General features: G+C 47.1%; 1 protein-coding gene across 1 annotated transcript in view; it reads left to right on the top strand.

Annotated features, from left to right (window-relative positions):
* Window positions 1-25,320, top strand: part of MINDY4 (MINDY lysine 48 deubiquitinase 4) — a gene marked incomplete at its 5' end in the record, with an annotated part of 122,665 nt that overhangs the window by 51,214 nt on the left and 46,131 nt on the right. Inside the window, 4 exon segments of the mRNA NM_001131228.1 lie at window positions 7,876-7,934; window positions 15,879-15,985; window positions 18,422-18,538; window positions 19,977-20,065. Of these exon segments, the coding sequence (NP_001124700.1) occupies window positions 7,876-7,934; window positions 15,879-15,985; window positions 18,422-18,538; window positions 19,977-20,065 (372 nt within the window).

Below are 25,320 nucleotides of genomic sequence, written 5' to 3'. Positions count from 1 at the left end.
ATTTGTTTGAGTCCCTGTTTTCAGTTCTTTGGGGGTGCATACTGAAAAATGGAATTGCAGAATAATTCTATTTTTAACTTTTTGAGGAACTCCCAGACTGTTTTCCACAATGGCACTTACTTGTGAATTAACTGAAATGTAGTTTTTCCTACTCTTTTCACATTTAGAAATTATACGTTATGTTTTTATTGTTCCAGTGGTTACTTCTAAATTTTTAATCTTAATTGACTTTAATCAGTCCCTCTACCCCCTCAAAAAAATGTGAGATTTTAGGAAGCTTTAACTCTGATGATTGTTTCCCATTCCCATGCTCCTGTTTATTATGTCTGGTGTTTTAGTTTCACTTTGTTTTTAACTACTCTTAAATTAGTTGCTATTGTTATTATTTTAATTGTTTTTATTGTCGGTTCCCATTTAGGTTTATCTAAATGCTTACTGATTTCTTTTCTTTCTGATATGAGTCCTTAATTGTTCATTCAGTGAAGGTCTGTGATAGTAAACTGTTTTAATCCTTGACTGAAAATGTCTTCATTTTGTTCTTACTTTTAGCGATGTTTCAGTTGGGAATTTCAAAGTTGACAGTTTTTTTATTTCAGCTTTGAAGTTGTTATTTTATTGTCTTATGCCTTTTTCATTGCTATTGAGAAGTCTGCTGTAACTGTTTATAGGTAATCTGCCTTTTCTCTAAGATTTTTCTCATTGTCTTTTGTATTCCAGTAGCTTTAAAATGACATGTCTAGGTATGCATTTAGTTTTACATGTCCATTTGAATCTCATGTTTCTGTGAGAATGCATGTCTGGAAAGTTCTTAGCAATTACCTTTTCAGGTATTTCCCTTCCTAAATTCTCTTTATTCTTTCATTCTGGAGCTTCTTTTATATGTATGTTGGACTTTAGAAGTTTTTCCTCCATTTCTCTTATTTGCACCTTCATGCAGTTTATCTCTCTCCTGATTGGTGATATTCTGAGTAATGTCATCTGATAGCTCTTAGTAGTTAATGATGTCTTCACTGTATCTAATCTACTGTTTATGTTTGCCAAAAGATTTTTCCAAATTTTAAAGAAGTTCAAACCTGTAAAAAGCTTGAAAGAAGAGTACAATGAATATCTGCAGACTTTTCACTTAAATTCAGCAATTGGTATGATTTTGTCACATTTGTTCTTTCTCTCTCTTTCTCTCATCTCCTCCTCCCCAATATATATTAAATGTATTTATATATACACGTATTTTTCTGATGATTCATTCTAAAGTAAAATACAGATATCCTGACATTTCACTTGTAAATATTTCAGCATGCATCTCCTAAGGGCAAGAACATTTTCCTCCACAACGACAGTACCCACAAAATTTCTTTCTTTCTTTTTTTTTTTCTTTTGAGACAGATTCTTGCTCTGACACCCAGACTGGAGTGCAGTGGTGTGATTTTGGCTCACTGTCACCTCCGTCTCCCAGATTCAAGGGATCCTCCCATAGTCCTGTAGATGGGACTACAGGCTCACACCACCAAGCCTGGGTAATTTTTGTATTTTTAGTAGAGACAGGGTTTTGCCATGTTGCCCAGGCTGGTCTCAAACTCCTGGACTCAAGCGATCCTCCTGCCTCAGCCTCCTAAAGTGTTGGGATTACAGGTGTGAACCGCTGTACCTGTACAAAATTTCATATTGATTCAATAATATTATCTGACATGTAGCCCATAATCAAATCTCTCTCAAGTGTTCCCCAGATATTCTTTTAGGCTTTATTTTTTTTCAATCCAGGATCCATTCGAGGTTTGCCCATTGTCTTGGTTGATGTGCCTCTCTATTTTATTTATTTATTTATTTATTTTCAGACAAGGTTTCACTCTTGCTAGGCTGGAGTGCAGTGGCATGACCACAGCTCGCTGCAGTCTTGGCTTCCCAGGCTCAAGTGATCCTCCCACCTGAAGCCTCCTGAGCAGCTAGGACTACAGGCATGCACCACTACACTTGGCTAATTTTTGAATTTTTTTTTTTTTGCAGAGATGGGGAATCACTATGTTGCCCAGACTGTTCTCCAACTTCTGGGCTCAAGCAGTCTGCCCACCTTGGCCTCCCAAAGTGCTGGGATTACAGATGTGAGCCACTGTGCCCAGCCTCTAGTCTATTTTAATCTTAGTTTTAGTTTTTCATGAAGAGAATGGGCTTGTTGTCCTAAGAACACCCATATTCTAGATTTGTTGGTTTGTTTCATTATTAGGTTTACATTAAGCATTTTTTTTTTGGCAAGGACAACGCATAAGTGATGTTGTGTATTTCCTGTTACATCACATCAGGACCACATTTATGTCAGTTTGTTTTATTTTGATGATGCTAAGTTGGATCACTCTGTTAAGGTGGTGTATGTCACTCTGTCTATCATTGTAAAGATAACTTTCCCTTTTGCAATTAATAAGTAATCTGAAAGTTTTAGACCATATGAATATCCTCTTCCTCAAAAACCTTCCATCCAGTTGTATTGGCATCTACTGATGACCCTTTCCCATATAAATGATTAAATTGGAGTGTGTAAAATGATGATTTTCTAATTTTATAATTCCTTCTACATTCATTGATGGTATTCTCTAGAAAAGAGCTTGTCCATCTTCTCTCTCTTTTCCTTGCACTCCCCCCACCTTCTTCCTTCTTGTCTTTCATTCCTTCCTCCTTCAGTAGCCGACTCATGAATTTTTTTCAATATTTAATGTATCACCTATCACCATTGTTTATATGCCCATTATTTCAATGACTGCATTTACTCTTCAAAACTGCCCATTCTTTTTTCGTAATATCTAGCTCTTTTCTTATGATTTCCATTCCTGTTTTTAAAAAGTTTCTCTCATCTTTCTAATTTACAGCCTCTCTTAAGATTTTTGCTCCATCTTGAGTCTTTGGGAGTCCTATTTGCTGTGTCTATTTGATGTACCATGGCTTTCATTCATGGTACATAATTTCTCATGTGTTTAAGAGTTTTTTATTTTGAGCGTATTTTAGTAGGACTTAAAAAAACAAATAAAAAAACAAAAAACCTCTCTCTTCCAGGGAATCGTGTCTGAACTGGTTTGTAGAAATGCTCTGCCAGATAATTTTACATTACTTTGGTTAGGTGTGCTGGGGTATCACTGACTTGGGAAAAATTTATGTTAATTTCTTATATTCTAGATTCTTGTGCCATGTAAATTGGGTCAATTTGAACTCCATTGACACTGGGTTCTGATATTTCATCAAATATATAGCAAATGTCTTAGTCTATTTTCTGTAGCATATAACAGAAAACCTGAAACTGAGTAGTTCGTAAGGAAACAAAATTTGTGTCCTACAGTTCTGGAGGTTGGAAAGTCCGAGGATGGGAGGTCACATCTAGTGAGGGCCTTCTTGCTAGTGGGGGCTCTCTGCAGAGTGCTCAAGCTGTCACATGATGGGGAGGTAGCTCATCACATCTCTGCAGGCAGCTCAAGCCATCACATCATGGGGAGGCTGAGTGTACTAATTCAGGTCTGTCTTCCTCTTAGAAAGCCACCAATCCCACTCCCATAACAACTTGTTAATTTATGAACCCATTAATCCATTCATGAGGGCAAAGTACTCATGACCCAATCATCTCCTGAATGCCCCACCTCTCAATACGGCCACACTGGGGATTAAATTTCAACATGAGTTTTAGAGGGGTCAGATATTCAAACCATAGCAGTAAGTGATCAGTATCTTTTTTCATGAGATGCCTTTCTTTTAGAACCCATGACTAATTTAGCCAAGAATCTAGTAACAAACACAGAGGAATAAGCATCTCCTCTTCTCAGTTTTTATTTTTTTGCTATTTATTTTTATTTTTTAGAGGTAGCAGCTTGCATGATCATAGCTCACTGCAGTCTTAAACTCCTGGGTTCCAGCGATCCTCCCATTTCAGCCTCCTGAGTAGCTGGGACTACAGGTGCGTGACACCATGCTCAACTAATTTATTTATTTTTTGTAGAGAGAGGGTCTTGATATGTTGCCCAGGCTGGCCTCAAGTGATCATCCTGCCTCCACCTCCCAGAATGCTGGGACTATAGGCATGAGCCACCGCACCTGGCTTCTTCTGTGTTATTATGTGAGAGCGGCTCTTTTCACCAAGCCAACGATTCAGTTATTCAGAGATTGAGTCCTGGTCCCATGGAGCCCAGAACACCAGCATTGATCTGGCTCATGCCTCTCCCTGGGGGGTCATGAGAGGAGCTGTGGTGGGAGGTGGAGGCCTTAGCAGAGGGGCGAGCTGAGTTCTGCCACTTGGCCCCCATGAATTTAGTTGCATGCTTTGATACATGTCTCTGGGTTATCAGCACAATCACACTTTGAAAAAGTGTTTTGAGTCCCTTGATTTATCTTTTTGCCATTGTTGTTCAGAATAGTTTTCACTCAAAGGCAAGAACATGCTTTTAAACTGACCTTTTAAACTTTGTAAAGCTTATGCCACAAAGAGACACATGAAAAGAACAATAAACACATTCTCTATGTGGAAGCATAATTGAAGTCTCCTCTGGTGATGAGATCTATGGGAACCCGGCACAAAGCATCTGAGCTGGGCTCTTGTAGCTGATGGATGGCCCTCTGGGTGGAAGTCCCATGACCGGCGAGAGAGGCCAAGCTGTACCCTACCCAGTGGAAACATTATTCCCACCATCTCAGCGGGCTCATGGCCACCTGCCTACCCTCAGGAGCCAAGGGAACCACTTGGGAGATTTGGCCCTTGTCCTGTGGTCTGCAGGAAGCCATGGAAGTTTCTGAGCAGGGGAAGGATGTGGAAAATAGAGGCAAGAGCAAAGTAGAGCATTTGAAGCCAGCAGCCTCGGTTTGAATCCTGACTCTGGCACTTCTAAGTCGTGTGACCTTGTGTAAGCCACCTAGCTTAGCTTCTGTGAGAATCATCTGGCATTGAGCACCCATTTATGGAGCACTGGCTACATGCTGGACACCTGGGATCCAGAGGAGACCAAGAGAATCCTGCAGTCGTTTCTTCTTCCTTGCTTATAACTCTTACCATGTGTATTAGTTTATGGCAGCATAACAAATTATCACAAACTAAGTGGCTTCAAACAACATGAATTTATTATCTCATAGTTCTGGAGGGCTGAAGTTCCACTGGGCTAAAGTCAAGGTGTTGAAAGGGCTGGTTGTTTTCTTGAGGATCCAGGGGAGAATTTATTTCCTTGCCGTTTTCACCTTCTAGTACCCACCTGGATTCCTTGGCTTGTAGCTTCTTCCTGTCTGCAAAGTAAATCACTCCAATCTCTGCTTCCATGTTCACATCGCCTTCTCTTCTCCCTTTACCTCTTTATGATAAGGATCCTTGTAATTACATTGGTCCCATTTAGGTAATATAGGATAATTTCCTCATCTAAAGATCCTTCACTTATTCTTATTTGCAGAATCTCTTTTGCCATGTAAAGTAACATTCAGGGATTAGGATGTGGATATGATTGAGGGCTGTTATTCAGCCTACGACCCCACGTGACATTGCATTTAACGTCTGTTCATTTTACGTGTCTGTGTAATGTGTTTCTTCTGGGCAGTGAGGTAGGCCTGCCAGATAGCCTCACATGTGTGCTGGGTGAGTGAGTGAATAAATGAATGAATGTGTTCTTTGGAGTTGAGAAGAAGCTGGTGTTCCACTTGGGCTTTAGAGGATTAGTGTGAGTTTGTTTGCCAGAGTATTCTAGATGGAATGAGCAGCTTATGAAAAGATACAGAGACATGAGCTGAGACGTTCAGCATGGAGGAAATGCAAGCGGAGTGTGATGGCCCAGAGTGAGACGAGGATGGGCAGTAGGTGGCCAGGTCATGGAGAGCCTTGCAGGATACCCTCATGGGCCTGGATTTTATTTTTATAAGGAAGCAGTAAATGTAGTTATTGCCATTGTCTTTAGAGTTATTGCCTGAGTTTAAATTCCTGTGCTGCCACTTACTTGCTGTGTAACCCTAGGAAAATTACTAAACATCTTTGAGACTCAGTGAAATAAGTGCTTCATAAACCTGTTCTGAGAAGCAGACGGCTTTTGAGGCTTGCGAAGCACTTAGCACAGTGTGTGGAACGGTCAAGGGAGCCTTTAGGAATGTATTAGCATTCTTGCCGTTATTTTAATACATGTGATTATTGTTATTATTGATGGTGATGATGGGGACTCTTTGAAGAATTTCAGCCAGGCTTCAGTGTCGTGGTCAGATTTGCTTTCTAGGAGGATGACTTTGGCAGCCATATGAAGATATTGGGGGCCAAGGGTGGGTGACATAAGAGTCAGGAAACCAGTTAGGAGCCTATTAAAATAATCTAGGTGGGAGATGAAGAGGCAGAGAGCAGAGGTGGGGGTTCAAGAGAGATGTTATTGGATGCAGGATATTAGAGAGATGTCTTTGCTGCAGCTGTTCCCTGCTTGAAATGGTTCAAGGAGGATTTTAGAGGCTTAGTAGCAATGCCTTGGTCCTTGATTTTCAGAAAGGGACATTGAGGCACAGCAAGGGGAGGATGCCTTGCCTTCATCTCCAGATGAAACAGTGACAGACGGGATAGGCAGGGTAGAACTCAGGTCCTCAGCCCTTTGTTGCAGAGCAGGCGGAGGTGGGAGAAGTGTGGCTGGAAGAGGCTTCTGATGGAAGTGCAGTTCTTCATGGGTGGGGGTGCTCTGACACAACCTCAGTGTCGACTGCCCCTTCCACATCCCTCTAACCACCCCTCTATGCCTTAACTCCTCTTTCCAGCTCATTCTTCCACCAGTCCCCACAAGAATGCCTGTAGAATCCTAGTGGTGTTGGGCAGAGGGGTTTTGTGGTTTTGAATTAAGGCAAATGACTTGACTGAGTCGAGGAGGACACATGGAGGATGAGGACTGCCTGGGAGGGAGGGTGAGGGAGTTCTGTGTTCTAGCGCCAGTGAAAGAAACCTGGAGTCTGAAGAAGTATGTACTCAGGGACTTGGTACTGTGCGTCCTCTGAGCTCTTCCATTCACGCCCCTTCATACATCTTCAGGAGGAAACCAATTCAATGGAGTGCACCAGGGCAAGATTACGATTGTTACTTCAATCATATCTTACCCTGCAAGGATTTGAAGGAAAATATATTTCAATGCCACATTCAAAAGAGCTGTCACTTTTTAACATAGTAAATGGGTTTTCAGAGAGTGATGTAATATTGTTATTTTTAATACATTCCGTTTAGAAATGATTTTACTTTAGTTCAGGTCAATGTATGCTGAAGAACAGAAAAATCTAAAGGGAGCTTTAGAAAATGCTCCCTCAAAGGGTCCACCCTTAAAAGGTGGACCCTTTTAAGAAAGCTCTATGTGCACATACCTGAATTTACAAATTAGAATCACAGGACAATGTTTTAAGTAACAGGAAGATACAGGAGGGTTCCTTTAAACACTTTGGTGCCTGTCAGAGGTTTCTTATAAATAGCTGCTGATGGCTTTACCAGAAAGCTAGGAGAGAGAAAACAAACAAACAAAAACATGGAGATGAGATGAACAAATTCTGGGCAATGATGACAAGAACTCGATTTGTGTGTGTGTGTGTGTGTTTCCCAGAAGTATTGCAGCGAAATTGGCGAGATAGCCTACATGCAGTGCTTGGCAAATGCCGACCTACAGAGCTGACCATCCTGTATTGGCTGGTGTATGAGTCTCTTTGTGAGAACACAGAATCGACAAGCGTCATGGGGGCTATTTGGTCCCATCCCATGTGGAACCTGTGGCTGAGAGAGGGGGAGTATTCAAGGCACACAGAGGCAAGGCCAAGACTAGAGAGACTTGTCTCCTGAATGCCTGTCCATCGCTCTTAACAGTCTTCTCTGCCGTTTACATTTCTCTGTCAGTTTTCTCTGGTACATTGATATTTTCTATTTTCCAGGAAAAATCAGTTGCTGCTGTCTGACAAGGCGGATGGTGAGCTGGGTACCCTGCGGCTCGGTAGGTGCAGCGGGTGCCTCTGTGCTGTGCCCATAAGGGCCCATGGGGTCCTCGTTGGCTGTGTCTGGGAGATGGGTGGTGGGGGGCCCCTTTCCTTCCACCTGACCTCAGCAAGTGGGGGCCGGTCAAGTGAGTAGACCAGACTGCTGTCTCTCTGATTGATGTCTTCTACTGCTTGCCCTTCTCTCCTGGGGACACCCTTGTAAGAAGACCAGTCATTTCTGGATCTACACTGTGGGGCCAGAGAAGCTCTTTCTGCATTTGGTATTTTTTTTAGGGCCATTCAGTAATGGCCTCTTAGTAAGTTAACTAAGGTCTCCAGAAAACAGTTCTCATTCAAAGTATCAGTATAGCTCTGTCTGGGAAGGCCCATCCTTTTTAAAAGTTTATCAGTGTATTATGGAGGCATAAGACACAAGCAGTGAAGGCATTAAGTGTACAACCTTTAGTGCCCTGGTCTGCATCTTCACTTCTGTGTACGTCTGTGTAACTGCTCTCTGAGATCAAGATAGAGCACATTTCCTTCCACTCTTTAGTTTTGAAGCAAACTTTTTTTCTCTCTCTTTCTGTAATTCCCTACTCTCCAAAGACTGATGCATTTGCAGGGTTTTGCAGAAGCAGCTAGAGACTGAGGATGTTGAGACCAAGGACTGGCCGTGAGAGGATGAGGCTTGAGTGCTGCCAACATTTGCTTCTTTTCTGGAGCCAACAGTTTACCTATTGCACCATTTGGGCAGACAAGAGCTGTTCACATGCTCTTCTTCTCCCTTTTGAACTCTCCCTTTTAAACTGAAGGAAGAAAGCAGTGCCCCTATTTAGAACTCTCTTGTGTGAGACGTGTAGTCTGACAGTTTGCTTTGATGAGGTTGAAAGAAAGGTGCAGGCCTCTGAGCTGCGGAGGCGGAGATGGGGGTTTGTTTACTCTGCATAACTCATCCTAGAAGTAGCAGATCCTCAGAGCTCCCCAGATGGGGTAGATTTCTGTGTATGGCTGTGCAGAGTACAGCATGGAGTCAGGAGGTGCTGGCATCCAAACCCTTTTTGTGCACCGCTGCACTTTAAGATTTTGCGGTGAAAGCTGCTTGTGTTTGGACACCAGCAAAGCAGTTCCTGGTCTTCAGAACCCAGAGAGCTTCTACTGGAAGGAAGGCTGTTAGCAATTCTCAGAAGCAGCTGTTTGAAGTGTATGTGTGCATGTTTTCTGGAGGGAGGCCGACCCCTTTTTGCTAATGGCTCGGCTAATGATTTAGGAAAGGAGAAGAAGGTGAAGGATAGGAGACCATGGAACCCAGTCATGGAGAGAGTTCATGAAAGGAAAGGAAGGAGAAGTCTTGTGGGGGCCAGGGGGTTGGGAGTTGAGCGGTTCAGAAACAAAAATCAAATTTGGTTAGAGGAACAGCAGTCCTTCTCCACCCCAGTTCATTTTACTTTGGTTCAATTCAGTAAACTTTTGTCAGTAATTACCTGCTAGCGCATATGCAGGGCTCTGTAGAAGGCAGACTAAGGTGAATAAAAGGTGGCCTTGCCTTTTTGGAGGGTGGGGTGGGTAGGACAAAGGAAGAGAGGTGTCTTCCCATAGCAACACATAAAGCAGATGCCCAGCAGTGCTTAAGTGCTGTAATAAGCCAAGTTCTGTGATGGGTTTCTGTATTAGTCTGTTCTCATGCTGCTAATAAAGACATACCGGAAACTGAGTAATTTATAAAGGAAAGAGGTTTAATTGACTCACAATTCAGCATGGCTGGGGAGGCCTCAGGAAACTTACAATCGTGGCAGAAGGGGAAGCAAACATGTCCTTCTTCACTTGGCAGCAAGAAGGAGAAGTCCCCAGCAAAAGGGGGAAAAGCACCCTATAAAACCATCAAATCTCATGAGAACTCACTATTACAAGAATAGCATGAGGGTAACCGCCCCCATGATTCAATTACCTCCCGTCAGTTCCCTCCTATGACACATGGGGATGATGGGAACTACAATTCAAGATGAGATTTGGGTGGGGACACAGCCAAACCATATCAGTTCTGGAAGCTTCCATAGTGTGTAGGTATTTAGTCTGGACTCTGAAGAATGGGCAAGGTCTTGTCAAATAGCGATGTGGAAGGAGCCGCATGGGCAAAAGCCTGGTGTATGTATGAGAAAGATTGGCTGGAGGTAATGGCCCTGTTGGGGATGTTATAGGGGTCAGTGTGAGATGAGGCTGAAGTGAAGACTGGACTGGGCAAGATGATTTTGAGTGCTGTGCTAAAGAGCTGGACCGCAAGTCATTGGGCAGAGATTCTGTGCTAGTGAGATACCTAGGGCTGCACATTTGGGGGCTATATCTGGACTTAGGTGTAGAATAGACTTTAGGGATACAAGCTTAGATGCTGGGATACTGGTGAGGGGCTCTTGGCGTAGTCCAGAGAAGAGGTAATGAGACCCCTGTTACCTGGGAAATCCAATGGGTATTTCAGGACCTGCCTGAATTTCACCTCTTATGGGATGTTTCCCTGAGCATTTATGGCAGAATTAATCACCTCCCTCTCTGCTCTGAAAACCCTTGCACTCGTCCCCTTTTCAGCCCTTACTGGGTTATGTTGTAATTTTTCGGGGGGCTCTGTCTCTCCCTTGGCAGGGAGCTGCTTGAATGAAGGGGTAGGGCCTTAGTCATCTCTGACCTCTGTCCCACATCATCCCTAGTACATCATGGGTGCTAAAGAATGCACTTGCTGAGCAAATAGAAAGATAAGGACATGTTCCTGTAACAGTGGAGAGAGAAAGGCAACGGGGGGGGCAGGATATGAGACATTCTGGAGGCAGAGTGATCCACAGGCTGGACCAGCATGGTGGGTGAGAGAGGGTGGAGGTTTCAGCCTGGGACTCTCGTAGAAGTGTAGAGGAGAGATGAGGTCTTTTACTGAAACTGAAACCAGGAAGGGTTCTGAGTTTCTGGTGTTGGGGCACTTCCACAAGATATCTTGTGGACAGTAGGAAATTCTGCACAGGCTCCCAGAAAAACGCTATGTGGCCCATTCTCCCTATGGAATCTTCCTATGAACATCATTCCCCTTGGTATCTTTGACTCCCTATTGAAATAAAATCCAATTACTTTATACATACGTACATATATCCCACAAAAAGCACATAAAATGGTATGGGAAGCAAAACCCCTTGCTTCTTTTCAATCAGACATTTAAACCAGAACCTTAAAAATAGCATTCTCAAACCACTGACATTTACAGATGGCCTTGTCTGCCTGGCCAACATGTCGTTCTGGAGTGTTTTGTTTTTCCCTTGCATGGCATTCCCACCACATCTGGGCCTGAGGCCTGCTATATGGTCCTGAACCAACTCTCTGCACTCGGGTCAATTCCTCCCTGTAGAAGCCAAAGGAGTTTGCCTTTTCCAAGGGGCTCACTCTAGCCTATGCTCCATTTGTGTCTGCTTTTCCTGGGCCCCCAGCCTTCATTCCCAGATTTACTTCATGGGACCCAGGCAGAGCATGTTTCAGGCCTGGCTCCCTCCCTGACAACCTCAGACTAAATAGAAACCTCTAAATAGGCTTAAATACTGTCACTTTATGCCTCCAGGAAACAATCTGGCTCAAGGCATTGCAAGAAACCCTTCAGGGTCAGTCCTCCAGTAATCTGGAATCACTCAGGTTATCCTGCTCCTTTGTCTGGGGCCTCAGATGTCTAAGGTGGAATTAATCACACATCTCTTTTCCTCCAGAGAACATTCTCAGTGTTGGTCTTTGCAAAGCCTGCCTATCAGTCTTCTTCCCTTTCTTCCTTCCCACCCTTTTTTTTGAGATGGAGTCTTGCTCTGTTGCCCGAGCTGGAGTGCAGTGGTGTAATCTCAGCTTACTGCACCCTCTGCCCTCTGCTTCCTGGGTTCAAGTGATTCTCAGGCCTCAGCCTCCTGAATAACTGGGATTACAAGCTCGTGCCACCACGCCTGGCTAATTTTTGTATTTTTAGTAGAGATGGCATTTCACCATGTTGGCCAGGCTGCTCTCGAACTCAACCTCAGATGATCCACCCACGTCGGCCTCCCAAAGTGTTGGGATTACAGGCATGAGCCACTGCTCCTGGCCCCCTTCCCTCCCTTTTACGTTTCCCTCTCTCCTTCCCTTTCTCCCTCTTAACTTTCTTTCCTTATTTATCTTTAGCCCTACCCCTTATACTCTTATTAGCTTCCTTTCCCATAAGCAACCATTCTCTTACGCTTAATCTATATCTTCTTCTTGTGTATGTTCTTGCAAAATCTCTACTGTTTTGTGTGCATCATTTTTACTTGACATAGATAGCATTGTGTTATATATCTCATTTGGTTTCTTACTTTCTCTACCCAGCACCATGTTTTTAAGTCCCATTCTTGTTGCTGAGTAGACATCTGGTCTTTGTTTTAGGTTATTTATGTAAGGCCATGGTCATAGGGTAGCTTTTCAGAGACCCTAACTAAGAAACTATATTAGTCCATTTTCATGCTGCTGATAAAAACATACCCGAGATTGGGCAATTTTCAAAGGAAAGAAGTTTAATAGAGAACTCACAGTTCCATGTTGCTGGGGAAGCCTCACAATCATGGTGGAAGGCAAGGAGGAGCAAGTCACATCTTATGTGGATGGTGGCAGGCAAAGAGACAGCCTGTGTAGGCAAGCTCCTGTTTTTAAAAGCCATCAGATGTCATGAGACTTATTCACTATCATGAGACCAGCATAGGAAAGAGCCACCTCCATGATTCGGTTGTCTCCCACAGTGTCCTTCCCACAACATGTGGGAATTATGGGAGCTACAAGATGAGATTTGGGTGGGGACACAGAGCCAAGCCATATCATTCTTCCCCTAGCCCCTTCCAAATCTCATGTCTTCACATTTCAAAACCAATCATGCCTTCCCTACAGTCCCCCAAAGTCTTAACTCATTTCAGCATTAACCTAAAAGTCCACAGTTTAAAGTCTTATCTGAGACAAGGCAAGTCCCTTCCACCTATTAGCCAGTAAAATCAAAAGCAAGTTAGTTACTTCCTAGATACAGTGGGGGTACAGGCACTGGGAAAATGCAGCTGTTCCAAATTGGCCAAAACAAAGGGGCCACAGACCCTATGCAAGTCCAAAATCCAGCAGGGCAGTCAAATCTTAAAGCTCCAGAGTGATCTCCTTTGACTCCATGTCTCACATCTAGGTCATGCTGATGCAAGAGGTGGGTTCCCATGGTCTTGGGCAGCTCTGCCCCCGTGGCTTTGCAGGGTACAGCCTCCCTCCCAGTTACTTTCATGGGCTGGTGTTGAGTGTCTGTGGCTTTTCCAGGCACATGGTGCAAGCTGTTGGTGAATCTACCATTCTGAGTTCTGGAGGACAGTAGCCCTCTTCTCACAGCTCCACTAGGTGGTGCCCCTGTAGGGATTCTTTGTGGGGCCGCCATCCCCACATTTCCTTTCTGCACTGCCCTAGCAGAGGTTCTCCATGAGGGCCCCGTCCCTGTAGCAAACTTCTGCCTGGACATCCAGGTGTTTCCATACATCCTCTGAAATCTAGGCAGAGGTTCCCAAACCTCAATTCTTGACTTCTGTGCACCTGCAGGCTCAACACCACGTGGTAGCTGCCAAAGCTTAGGCCTTGCACCCTTTGAAGCCACAGCCTGAGCTGTACATTGGCCCCTTTTAGTCATCACTAGAGTGGCTGGGATGTAGGGCACCAAATCCTTAGGCTGTACACAGCACAGGGACCCTGGGCCCAGCCCATGAGACCATTTTTTCCTCCTAGGCCTCCGGGTCTGTGATGGGAGGGCCTGCCTTGAAGACCTCTGACATGCCCTGGAGACATTTTCCCCATTGTCTTGCATATTAACATTTGGCTTCTTGCTACTTATGCAAATTTTGCAGCCAGCTTGAATTTCTCTTCAGAAAATGGGATTTTCTTTTGTATTACATTTCTTTTCTGTTGCAAGTTTTCCGAGCTTTTATGCTCTGCTTCCCTTATAAAACTGAATGCCTTTAACACCTCCCAAGTCACCTCCTGAATGCTTTGCTGCTTAGAAATTTCTTCCGCCAGATACCCTAAGTCATCTCTCTCAAGTTTAAAGTCCTGCAAATCTCTAGGGCAGAGACAAAATGCTGCCAATCTCTTTGCTAGAACATAACAAGAGTCACCTTTGCTCCAATTCCCAACAGGTTCCTCCTCTCCATCTGAGACCTTATTGTTCATACTACTATCAGCATTTTTGTCAAAGCTATTCAACATGTCTCTAGGAAGTTCCAAACTTTCCCACATTTTCCTGTCTTCTTCTGAGCCCTCCAAACTGTTCCAGCTTCTGCCTATTACTCAGTTTCAAAGTCACTTCCACATTTTCGGGTATCTTTTCAGCAGTGCCCCACTTTACTGGTACCAATTTACTGTATTAGTCTGTTTTCATGCTGCTGATAAAGATATTCCTGAGACTGGGCAATTTACAAAAGCAAAAAGTTTATTGGACTTACAGTTGCACATGGCTGGGGAGGCCTCACAATCATGGCAGAAGGCAAGGAGGAACAAGTCACATCTTATGTGGAAGGCGGCAGGCAAAGAGAGCTTGTGCAGGCAAACTCCCGTTTTTTAAAGCCATCAGATGTTGTGAGACTTATTCACCATCACGAGAACGGCACAGGAAAGACCCACTCCCATGATTCAGTTATCTCTCACTGGGTCCCTCGCACAACACATGGGAATTATGGGAGTTACAAGATGAAATTTGGGTGGGGACACAGAGCCAAACCATATCAGAAGCATTCTCATCTAAATTCAGATTCATATTTAAATTCCAGACTTTTTTCCCCCAGCCCAACGGTAGACTCTATCTGCTTGTTCAGTGGCCTGAGTCTCTAGGAGTTCCCCTTGTGCTGTGGCTGGTTCTCCCTGGGGAGAAAGGAGGCTGTAGCATAAGATATAAGCTGTGTGTCCTGGGAATGGTGGCCCTTGATACCACCCCCACCCACACAGGCCCGCTCTGGCAGGCCCCTCTAGGGAGCTGGATTCACAGAGCCAAGCCCTCAGCTACCCTCTGGAGTTCACTCTGCTCAGCCTTGCTGGCACCATTGCCTTGGCATTGTTTCTCCCTGGGTCCTTTATCACTGTGTTCTGGTGAATGCAGCGGCAGCAGGTGTAATGACAAGGGGGCCTTAGCTAACTGGGAAGTCACAGCTGGTGCTACCAGAGACCCAGGTGGGACCCTCTCTAGGCCTCAGTTGTCCCACTATGAAATAACAATATCTGGAATATGGCTTAAGGTCCCTGCTGGAGGTCCAGGACAGTGGGATGGCAGAGTGACTAGGAGTCACTCTCTCTGCCACTTTCCATTTGATTGACTTGGGGCCAGTTACTTAACTCCTCTAAACCTCAGTTTCCTCATCTATAAGTGGAGGTAATAATAATTACTTTCTCATAAGGCTGTTGTGGAGGAAGGTGATCAAATTCAAGCAGTCAATAAATGCAAGTTACAATAGTGATTATCTGCAATAATTATTTTATCAGCAATGGTTCCATTTTCTTTCCTAGTCCTGTCCTCTTCACCTTTGTCCTCGGGGGAATGATCTTTCAAGTCATGCCCACCTTTTGTAAGAAATGTGTCTGAGCTAGGCTTTCCTGGTCCTGGTTCGATGGCTTAGGCCCCAGGCGCTTGTTCCACTGTATGTCCATGTGTGGAACTTTCTAGTGGACCAGTAGCTAAGTCTCACTCGGCAACATCCTTGTGGTATGAACAGAGCAGGGTTGTGACAAGGAGCATGGACTGTCTTGATCTGGTTGCTTTCCTTCCGCTGAGGGTCTGGGGACTTCAAAACAGAGCTGGGGTGAATGAATGCGGGGAGGAACTTTCCTTTCACTCAAACCTTCTGCAAACTTAGCAATGTCTGTAGTGTTTAGTGACTTCATGTTCTGTTCTCCATGAGTCATAATGAGGGGCTCACATGGCCATGGTTTTCTTTCAGAGGATGTGGAGGATGAGTTGATAAGGGAAGAGGTCATCCTATCCCCAGTCCCATCAGTGCTCAAGTTGCAGACAGCATCAAAACCAATCGACCTCTCAGTAGCAAAGGTAAGTGTAAGGAGACTCCTGGGTTAAATGTGTCTTGATTTGAATGGATATGGATGGCGTGATTTTGGTGTTTCTGCCCCAATCCAGCTAATTGTAATCTCTTGGTCATTGTTGAAATGGAAATTTGGTTGTGATGTAGAAGAAAATGTGAACCGAGAGTCAGGAAAACTGCAGTCTAGTCCTGGCAGCTCTCGTTCCCTCTCCAAGACAAAAGGTGAGGGAGGAGGTTATGTCCTCCCCTCCAAACACTGTGGGAATAGAGCTGCTTCATCATGTCCCTGTGGGCACCGTTAGGGTGTGATGGAAATGGTCCAGTTGTCCCCATTAGAGCAGCGCTGCTCCTGTACTGGTCTCCTAAGCCCTGGCCAGGTTGCAGTGAGGGAAGGACAGGGAGGTGTTAACAGTTCTTCAGCACTGTCCAGGTGCACTCCCTTGGCCACTTAAAGGGCCCCGTGGTCACAGGGGACCAGGAGCAGGTTCCTGGCCACAGCAGCCTCCTCTGCAGGGGTGTCTGGGATTGCTCACCATCCTCGGCTACCAGGGTAGCCTCACCACTCCCGTGACCAGAGGCTCCTGCAGGATGGAATGTCATTCCCGCTGTCCTCTTTTTGCCTTTCACCAAGATCCAGGAGGGAAAAATAAAACTCCTAGGGACACAGCTGACCTCCTCCTCTTCCTACTTACTACATATTTACTCAGCATACAAATCAAAGAGCAAAATATTTTTCTAGAGGTTTTGTCTTTTCGCTTCCTTCCCCTCTCCTCCCCTCTCCCCTTCTCCCTCATATCTCCCCCTTCTCCTTCCATTCTCTCTTTTGAAGCTACAGAGGGTCAGATACACTTAAGTGGCCCAAAACCTGGGAGGAGGTGCTCTGTCATCTGTCACCACCCAATGAGTCTTTGCAGAGCGCACTTATGCTTAGGGCAGGCCCCTCAGGCTCCTAAAGACTACGCAGCAGTAGCATCTCCAAAAGCAACTGGAAAAAGTGAGGCCTGCAGAGAGAACAGGAGGGCCCAGGGTACGTGGCCTCTGTGGAAAGCAGAGTCCAGGTTCCCAGGCTCTGTTGACCACACTGTGCCTAGTGGGAGCTGTCATTCTGAGCCCTGACAGATGAATCCACACATCCTTTCTCCTGTGTGCCACCAGCCCACATTTGATGACATGTGGACAAATGCTTCTGTCAAAGAGATTTTTCCTTATATTTAATGAAAAGGAAAAAAAGAGCTGATTCTGGTGGAAAATAATGAGTCTGTAGGAAAGGTCTGACCCAGAGAGCGGGTGCAGGGAAGTGGCTGTAGAATCCACCTGCTGGTCTTGGGGCTTACTCAAGGCTTCAGAGACCCCCTCAGATGTAAAACCATGGCAGAGAGAGGGCAGGCCCATCATGAGGGGAGTGGGCGGGGACATGCTGCCTTTCTCATCTGAGGGCCTGTCCATGGGGAAGGGATTGACCATTCTGGGGGCTCTGGAGGGTGATGCGTGGGTTGATGGGAAATGAACAGTGAACTCATTATCAGCCAGAAGTCTGGAGAAGACAGCTGTGAAAAAGTAGAGGGGCTGCCTTGAGAGGTGGTAGGAACCCCTTCACTGGGGGGTTGGGATGGTTCAAGCAGAGTTCATGGGGGACCACTCATGGGCGGCATCACAGAGGAGGTTCTTACGCATGGTAGAGAGTTGTACTAGACCAGGAGTTGGCAGGTGTTTTCTGTAAAGGGCTCAATAGTGTATTTTTGGCTTTACTGGCCATGTGATCTCTGCTGCATCTATTCAACTTTGCCATCATGGTATGAACGCAGCCATGGATGGTATGGAAACACATGGGCTTTGCTGTGTGCCAGTAGAACATTATTTACAAACAGGTGGTGGGGGCAGATTTGGCCTGTGGGTCACAGTTTACTAACCCTGCACTAGAGCACTGGCTCTCAAACCCAGCGCACTGTGGAATCACCTGGGGGAATCTTAAAACTACTGATACTGGAGTCTCACCCTCAGCAACTGGGGTTTAATTGGCTGGTGTGTTTTCTGAACATCAAGATTGTTTTTAGGAACTTCGTATCCTAGATGGTTCTAATGTGAGGTCGAGTTTGAAAACTCCTAGTCTTGCCTGTGGAAGATCAGAGGACCTCCAAGATCCCTTGCAAATCTAAAATTTTGCTTCTCAAGGCCCCTGTAAGGAGCTTACAAAGATTTTGGCTCATGTCAGCACAGGCTAGCTTGGTTTAAAGATGTTCCAGAGGTAAGACCCTCAGGATTGAGTTTCTCTTTCCTCAAATATAAGAATGAGCTTGAAAAATAAAAAGAAAAGAGATGAACCATGCTAGAAAATGGACTTCCCTGCTAGAATTCAAGAACAACTTCTGCAGGAATATGCACACTGAACATTGTATTTTGTTTGCTTTTAAAACAACCAGTAAAACTCTCTCTTCATTTTGTAGGAAATAAAGACCCTTCTGTTTGGTTCCAGCTTTTGCTGTTTCAATGAAGAATGGAAACTTCAGAGTTTTTCCTTTAGTAACACAGCCTCATTAAAATACGGCATTGTGCAGAACAAGGCAGGTTGCCCCTAGGTTTCCTTGGGACCTTTCTGCTGGGCCATCATGCATGGGGCGGGTGTACCTCCCAGTTTTGGTTAATCCTGTGAGCATTAGCTGGGCTATTCTGGGCCAGCCAGCCCCACATGTGCTGAGTTGTCACTTGGTGCAGGCACTTCAGATGTGGCTGGTGAAGCGAGAGCTGGGGAATAAGACACTCTGCTTTGGAGATGTTCAAATTGAACATGGATTTAAGGAGCACTTGCTGTGAGTGGTGCAGGTGCTGGGATCCTCAGCAGGAGAGAGCAGTAGGAGGCCTTAAGTCTGCTTGGGGCCACTAGAGGGGCCTTCTTAGGCTGATCATTGAGAGATTCACAGGATTTTGCAGATAGAGCTGGAGAAGGGGCACTCCAGGCAGGTGGCAGCATTAATGAAGGGGAGGCCGTTTGAAAGTCTAGGGGCTGCATGAAAAGGCAGAGGGATCAAGTGTGCGGAGCAAGTGCTTGAAGAGAAGGATATAATAGAAGCTGGGCCAGCGGAGGCCGATGGTTGCAGGCCTAGAACATGGCTTATACCCAGTTCCCACATTATACTCATGGGCAGAAAATAAGCTAAACCCAGGATGAAGAATCAGCAGATGAGCAGGGCAGCTTGGTCCGGTTCAGTTTCTTAAGCCCCAGGAACCTCCCCTGCCCCACACTGCCTGAGGTCGAGCCCCAGGACCACCAGCTTCTGTTCCTTCCTCTCATCGCCAAACTCAGCTGGTCTTCACGAGCAACCCAGCCTGCCGTTCAGACAATCCTTAAACCTGGATGAGGTCTGTTTGTGTTGTTCGGTCCCACTAGCCTTTGCCAATGTGTCCCAGGAGTCAGATCCTGTGCTAAGCCCCATGATAGTCAGAGACGAGCTCCTCAAGAAGCCTCTGCACTACAGGGTGGGAAAGGACAAAGACACACCTAATGTGGTGCCAAAGCAGGCCACAAGCGGGGCAGAAGAGAGCGCAGAGCTCACGTAACCACAGGCTGCTGAAGGGGCTCACTGCCAGCCGAGATGGTCAGGAAAGGCTTCTTGGAGGAGGAGGCCTTTAGGATGGGCCTTGAAGGCTGGGTAGACAATTAACACCCTCAACCTGTAGACACAGAAACATTTCCCTAGATGATGGAAAACCTATGGTGATGTCCTTGGCTTCACAGCTGACTGGTTATGAAGAGTCACTTTCCTCCCGTGACACACTGCCAACTGGCCCCTTCCTCTAGGAGTGGACACAGGGCCTTGTCACTCCCTCTCTGTGACCCAAGGTTAGTGTGTTGTAGAAGCAGTTGCCACACCAGAGGCCCTTCTGTTGCAGAAGGCAGGGCCCCTTTACTCTATCAGTAGGGTTCTGGGGTGGGTTTGGGTGAAACCAAAAACTCTGCCCCAGGCCAGTTCTCACTGGCAGCAATGGTCTCATTCTTTGCAGGGTGGTCCTTGTGGAGTCCTGGCAGCTGTCCAAGGCTGTGTCCTACAGAAACTCCTGTTTGAAGGAGATAGCAAAGCCGACTGTGCTCGGTAAGTCAGTGCTAATTCTGGCAATATCTTATTTTCCCAAGTCTTCCCTAGAGTGTCCAGAAAAAACAAGCAAGGAAGCGTGTGTGTTCCCTGATATTTCCTGTCTTCTGCAGGTCAAGAAAGGAGAGGTTAATGGCAGCTAGCTGACAAGGCCTGCGCAGACCAGTGTTAAGGGGACTTGTGCGCGTTTGTTTCTGAAAGCGGGGAGGGTTCTCAGTGGTGCTCCACCTGGGAAGCGGCTGCAGGAACAACATGGAAACCAATTTCCCCTCCTCAGACGGCAAGCTGCCCGAATCCCTTCCACCCACCAGGTCAACCTGCTGACCTTTTGACTGAGTCCAGGCCTCCCCTCCCTCCCCACGCTATCTCCCCTCTGCCAACATTCATAACCACACATTCCAGGCCTCCCCACAGATCATCACTTCTGCTCCCTGCAGCCGTTCAGTTTCCATTTCACGCATTAAGTGTTTGCACATGAGCACCTTATTCTCATTCATTCAGCACACATTCCTGGAACATCTCTGTGCAGGCACAAATGATACTGCGGAGAATTAGGTGAGTTCTATCCTCTCCAGAAATGCTCCGTGAGGTTGAGAGGCAGATAGAAAACCCCAGTCCCATACCATCGTTGGTGCCAAGATGAAAGGATTGGCAGGGCACTGGTGGGGCTGGAGGCGAGGCCTCCTTGAGGAAGTGACCTGCCTCCCTTTCCCTCCCTGCAGGCCCGGTTACCAGCTTGTACCGAGTCACCCTCAGAGCTACAGAACTTCTGGCAATTGGCCTTTTTTTGAAAAAAAAAAAAATTTAGTTAAAATATAACATATACACAGTAGTTATACTATATGTGTTCTGCTCAGTGAATTATCACAAAACCGCACACCCATGAACACATTGTCTAGATTAAGAAAAAATATTTCTAGTACTCCAGAAGAATCCTCTGGTACCCAGCAGGTACCGCTATTCTCCTGAAGTTATATTAATAATTAAATGGATTTTAAAACCATAGCTTAATCTTGCCAGTTCCTGAACTTTATTGAAAGGTACTTGTTCTTTGAAATAAGCATTTGAGAATCTTTTTTTAAAAAGCCTAGCTGTTACCCAGACAACAAGGCCCATTTCCCATGCATTCCTGGGAAAGACACTGTTCACTGGGAGAGCCATCCAGCCAAGCTTGGTACTCCGATGAAACACATTTCACCAGCATGGATGATTTTGCCTTAGATAGGATTCAAGTGAAGGTGGCTTTTCATGCTTGGCATCTTATAATTTTTTTCCAATGGTTTTGCACAGTAGTAATTGAGGTGTTTCCTCTCCAACCAAAAATGCCAATCAGAAGCCCAGCAATATAACACTTCCGTGGCAAGATCTCACCTGTCCTTGTTCTTCTCTCTGCTTCCCCTCCCCTTTGCTCTCAGGTCTGTCCTTCGTGGCTCTTGTCTGTACAGGATCATGCCCCACTGCCTGCTCTGGAAGTTCAGCCCTACAAAGGGCTGGGAGGTTTGAATGTCATGGGCAGAGACCCTGCCATCAGCTCTCCCTGGTGGGCTCAACACAGTCCTGTATGCTCGGGAATGCTCCTGACTGGGTGGAACTTTGCTAAGTGAGAACCGCTGGCTGCCCTCAGAGGGTACAGGGATACTGAGCACATAGGCACCTACCTACCTACCTACCTTCCTTCCTTGCACTGAAAAAATGTGCAGAGTGTGCTTACCAGGTCCTTAGCAGGGATACAGGGCTGAACAAGACACATACAGGTGCCCTCATGGCACCTGTGATTGAACAGGAGAGCCAGACAGGAACAGGTGGTTACAGGGGACATGCACGGTGCTAAGGGTTCACCTGGGCATGAAGTGGCTCAGGGCGGTCAGCCTGGTGGACTGACATTTTCATCTTACGGAGATATGAAGGATGGACAGAACCCCTGATTCCCCTTCATATGCATCCTTGCACACTCTTATTTCCCCTCAAATTTTTTCCCCTTCCCGGCAAATATTCTCAAACTCCTTCCTGAGCCCTCAGGCTCTGTGCTCAGGCGCTGCGCCTGCTGGCTCCTCTCATTGCACAGAGGCCACATCTTTGTGGAGGCCTCCTGGGACCTCCCCCATTAAGATAAAACCAGGCCCTGCCTCTAATAACTCCACTGCCAGTTGGTGTTCTTGCTCATCGATGTGGCTACCTGTCCACATCTGCCGCCACCTACTACTGCCCACCCCACTCCAGAACACAAGCCCCGTGAGAACAGGGACCTTCCTGAGCTGGTTCACAGCCAGGGCCCTGGCATCCAGCCCTGTGCCTGGTCCACAGAAGAGGCCCTCAGAATTTTTGTTGAGAGAACACATGGACAAATGAATGAGTTATCCAAACAGGGAGGGGAGGCAGAATGGTATTCCAGTAAAGAGAACAAGATGTGCAAACCTGTGGGCAGGGAAAGGAGTGGAGGAGTCACTGAGGGTGGTTAGGGCAGCATTTGGAGGAGGAGGGTGGGAGCTGGGGTAGTGGCAGGTCAGCGCCAGGCTGCCACAGGGGCCTTGGGTGCTGCCAGCTGCTTGGATCAAGCCTTGGCCCTTGCAGGAGATTGTCTCTAAACTCATTTCGGCCCAGTGCTCCTTCAGAGTTGCTTTTGAACTTCAACATGGGCTTCTGGGGGAACTTGCGGATGGTTTCCCAACAGTCAGGACAAGGCATTTAAGCATGTTCCAGGAAGAGCCAACTCTGCTCAGGGCACAAGGCAGACTTGGTTTTTATTACCCTACCCCCACCCCACTAAGGGGATGTGAGAGCTTCTATATCCCCCAGGCCACATCCATGGGGTGGAAGCCCACTGCTCTCCACACCAGGGAGGGAAGCCAGGCCTTAGAAGGCAAAAGCCATCCAGGTTGGGATCCCAAGGGGGTCTCTGGGTAGAAAGAAAACTGCTAAGCTGGAGGAGTGAGGTTTTCTACCTGTCATTGCCGGCCAGGCAGGTACCTCCTAGCTGCAGGCCAAGGATGGTACAGCCCAGTGGGTCCTGGGGCCGTGGGGGTGGGCAGAGGAGGAGGGAAGAAGGAGCTGCTGGCCTGTTGGGGGTCATCATGTGTGGGGGTGTGCCAGGTGCCAAGGAGCCAGACCTTATGGGGGGGCCTGGCTGGCTGGACCAGAGGAGGTCTGTGCCGTGCAGCTAGGAGGGCACGGCCTGCTGGCCAGGGCCACCTTCTCCAGCGAGCCTGGAAGGATTCATGGTGTAGGAGAGTGACCTCGCCTTTGTTTGGAGCCCTGCAACTCTGGGTGCTGCTTGTAGCCCACCCCCTGGGCTGGGTGCTGCTTGTAGCCCACCCCTACCGGCTGCTGCCCCATCACAGAGGTGCTGTGCTGTGCAGGTTGAGTGAAGCGGTCTGACTTCCTGCCCCCACAGACCTCCTAGCAGGCTTCAGGGGACATTCTTCAGACTCAGCTGAGAGGGAGGAGTGGAGAGCCTGGCTCAGTTATGGAGCTCGCTGAAAAAGCCTCAGGGGACTCAGGCAAAGGTGTCACAGGCAGACAAGCTGGGGAGGCCCAGAGACAGTCTCCCCTGACCCCAGCAAGGACTCGCCTCCTCCTGGTGGTGGACCCTGGGCAGCAGGCACCAGATGCCCTCCCCAGCCCTCCCACCCCAGTCTCCTCCCACTCTCCTGCACTGGTCCTGCCTCAGGTCACAGGTAGATAGGGGTTGGGGAGGAAGAACCCTCCAGAGGACAGGTTAGGGCTTCTGTCAAGTGAAGACCCAGAAGACCAGGGAGTGAGGGCCTGCTGTCTGGGGCCTGGAGAAGAGAAGGGAGGTGGAGTCCATGTCACTGCTTTGCCAAGGCCCTGAAGGTCAGAGGCTGCAGAAGGTCGTCCTTGCCAAGTGGGTGAGTGTCTAGCCTGTAGATGTTGGTGCCCAGGCTGGAAGGGGGAATGCCTGGCTTTGTGCCCCTCAGCCACCCTGGGAGAGGGGAAGGGTGCTGAAGAGGGTACCGGACCGGGTCAGAACCTGGATTATGGTTGTGTGGAAACAGGGCATCACTTTCTCTGTTTGTGAACTAGGAATAGTCATGTCTGGCTTGCCTAAATTGAACTCAATAAGAAAATGCAAAGTCCTTTGTAAATCTTTAAGGGCTCTACAAGTGAGTAGGGCCATTGAACTCAGCCTGCCATGGTACAGATGGGGAAACCGAGGCCCAGAGAGGGAAAGATGGTTGTTCAGGGTCACATCTGGCATCCCTGGCAGAACCAAGACTGGCACCTGGTGCCCCTATGTCACACTGTGCTGCTGCGCCCTGCAAGAGGCATGGAGCAGTGGGGGCCCAGGGAGGCCAGGAGGGAGGCTGAGGGCTCTTGAGTTTTAGACTTCCATCGCTGGACACCCACACAGACTCCTAGGGACCAAGGGGTGGCTCTGTTCATGAACGGCTTCACGGTGGAACCTCCCCTTTGGCTTTAAGTTAGAAAAGATGAACACAGAAGAGTACAGAGAGCAACATAGCAAACACCTACAGAGCCCCTGCCCCACACGAGCAAAGGGAAACACTGGGTCACGTGGGCAGGAACCTCTGTCAGTCCCCAGCTCCTCGGTTTCATTGACTTATATAGTTTTCACATTAATTGATTGTGTTATTGATGTTCCTTCAAAAGCCATGTGTGAATGGTTGGGTGTGAGGCCTCAGCACTCCCTTTTGACTCTGAAATTCTAGGATTTCAGACATGATCCAGCTTAAAAAAAAAAAAAAAAAAAGACAAGCTCCTGTGTTCTCTTCAGGAGCACCACGATGACCTGCTATCAGCTGCCATCTGCTCTGCGGCTCTGGGGAGCTCAAGCCCTGTGGACCCAGAGGCAGCCCCTACACTTTCCTGCCTGTGTGCGGGGTCTGCCTTGGCCCTGGAGGCCCCCACCTCAGATGTTGCCCACCACCACTGGTGGGGAAATGGTTCTGTGAAAGCAGATGGAGGATGGGATCGCACCCTCCAGGGAAGTCACGCTGAAATAAAGGCATCTTGGCAGCGGTGGTGTTTTTTCTGCAGGACTGTCTGGCTTCATTAAGACTCATTCCATCAGGCCGGCAGCCGGCCTCTCCTCAGTCAGGAAGGACGGAGCTGGGCGGCAGGACTTGGTGTTTTTCCACTTGAGAAGATGCTGTGCCGGCTCGGCTCACAGAAAGAGTTGAAGAGCTCTTGATCCCTCTGAAGGCCTGGAGAGAGCCACGGGCCAGAAACGGCCCTCAGAGGCGGGTGCAGATCTGAGAGTCGGGGAATCCAGGAAG

The sequence above is a fragment of the Pongo abelii genome, chromosome 6 (genome assembly GCF_028885655.2).
Source record: "Pongo abelii isolate AG06213 chromosome 6, NHGRI_mPonAbe1-v2.0_pri, whole genome shotgun sequence".
In the NCBI taxonomy this organism is placed as follows: Eukaryota; Metazoa; Chordata; class Mammalia; order Primates; family Hominidae; genus Pongo; species Pongo abelii.
The sequence above is the reverse complement of the archived record's forward strand: the minus strand, read 5'-3'. Positions and strand labels throughout refer to the sequence as shown.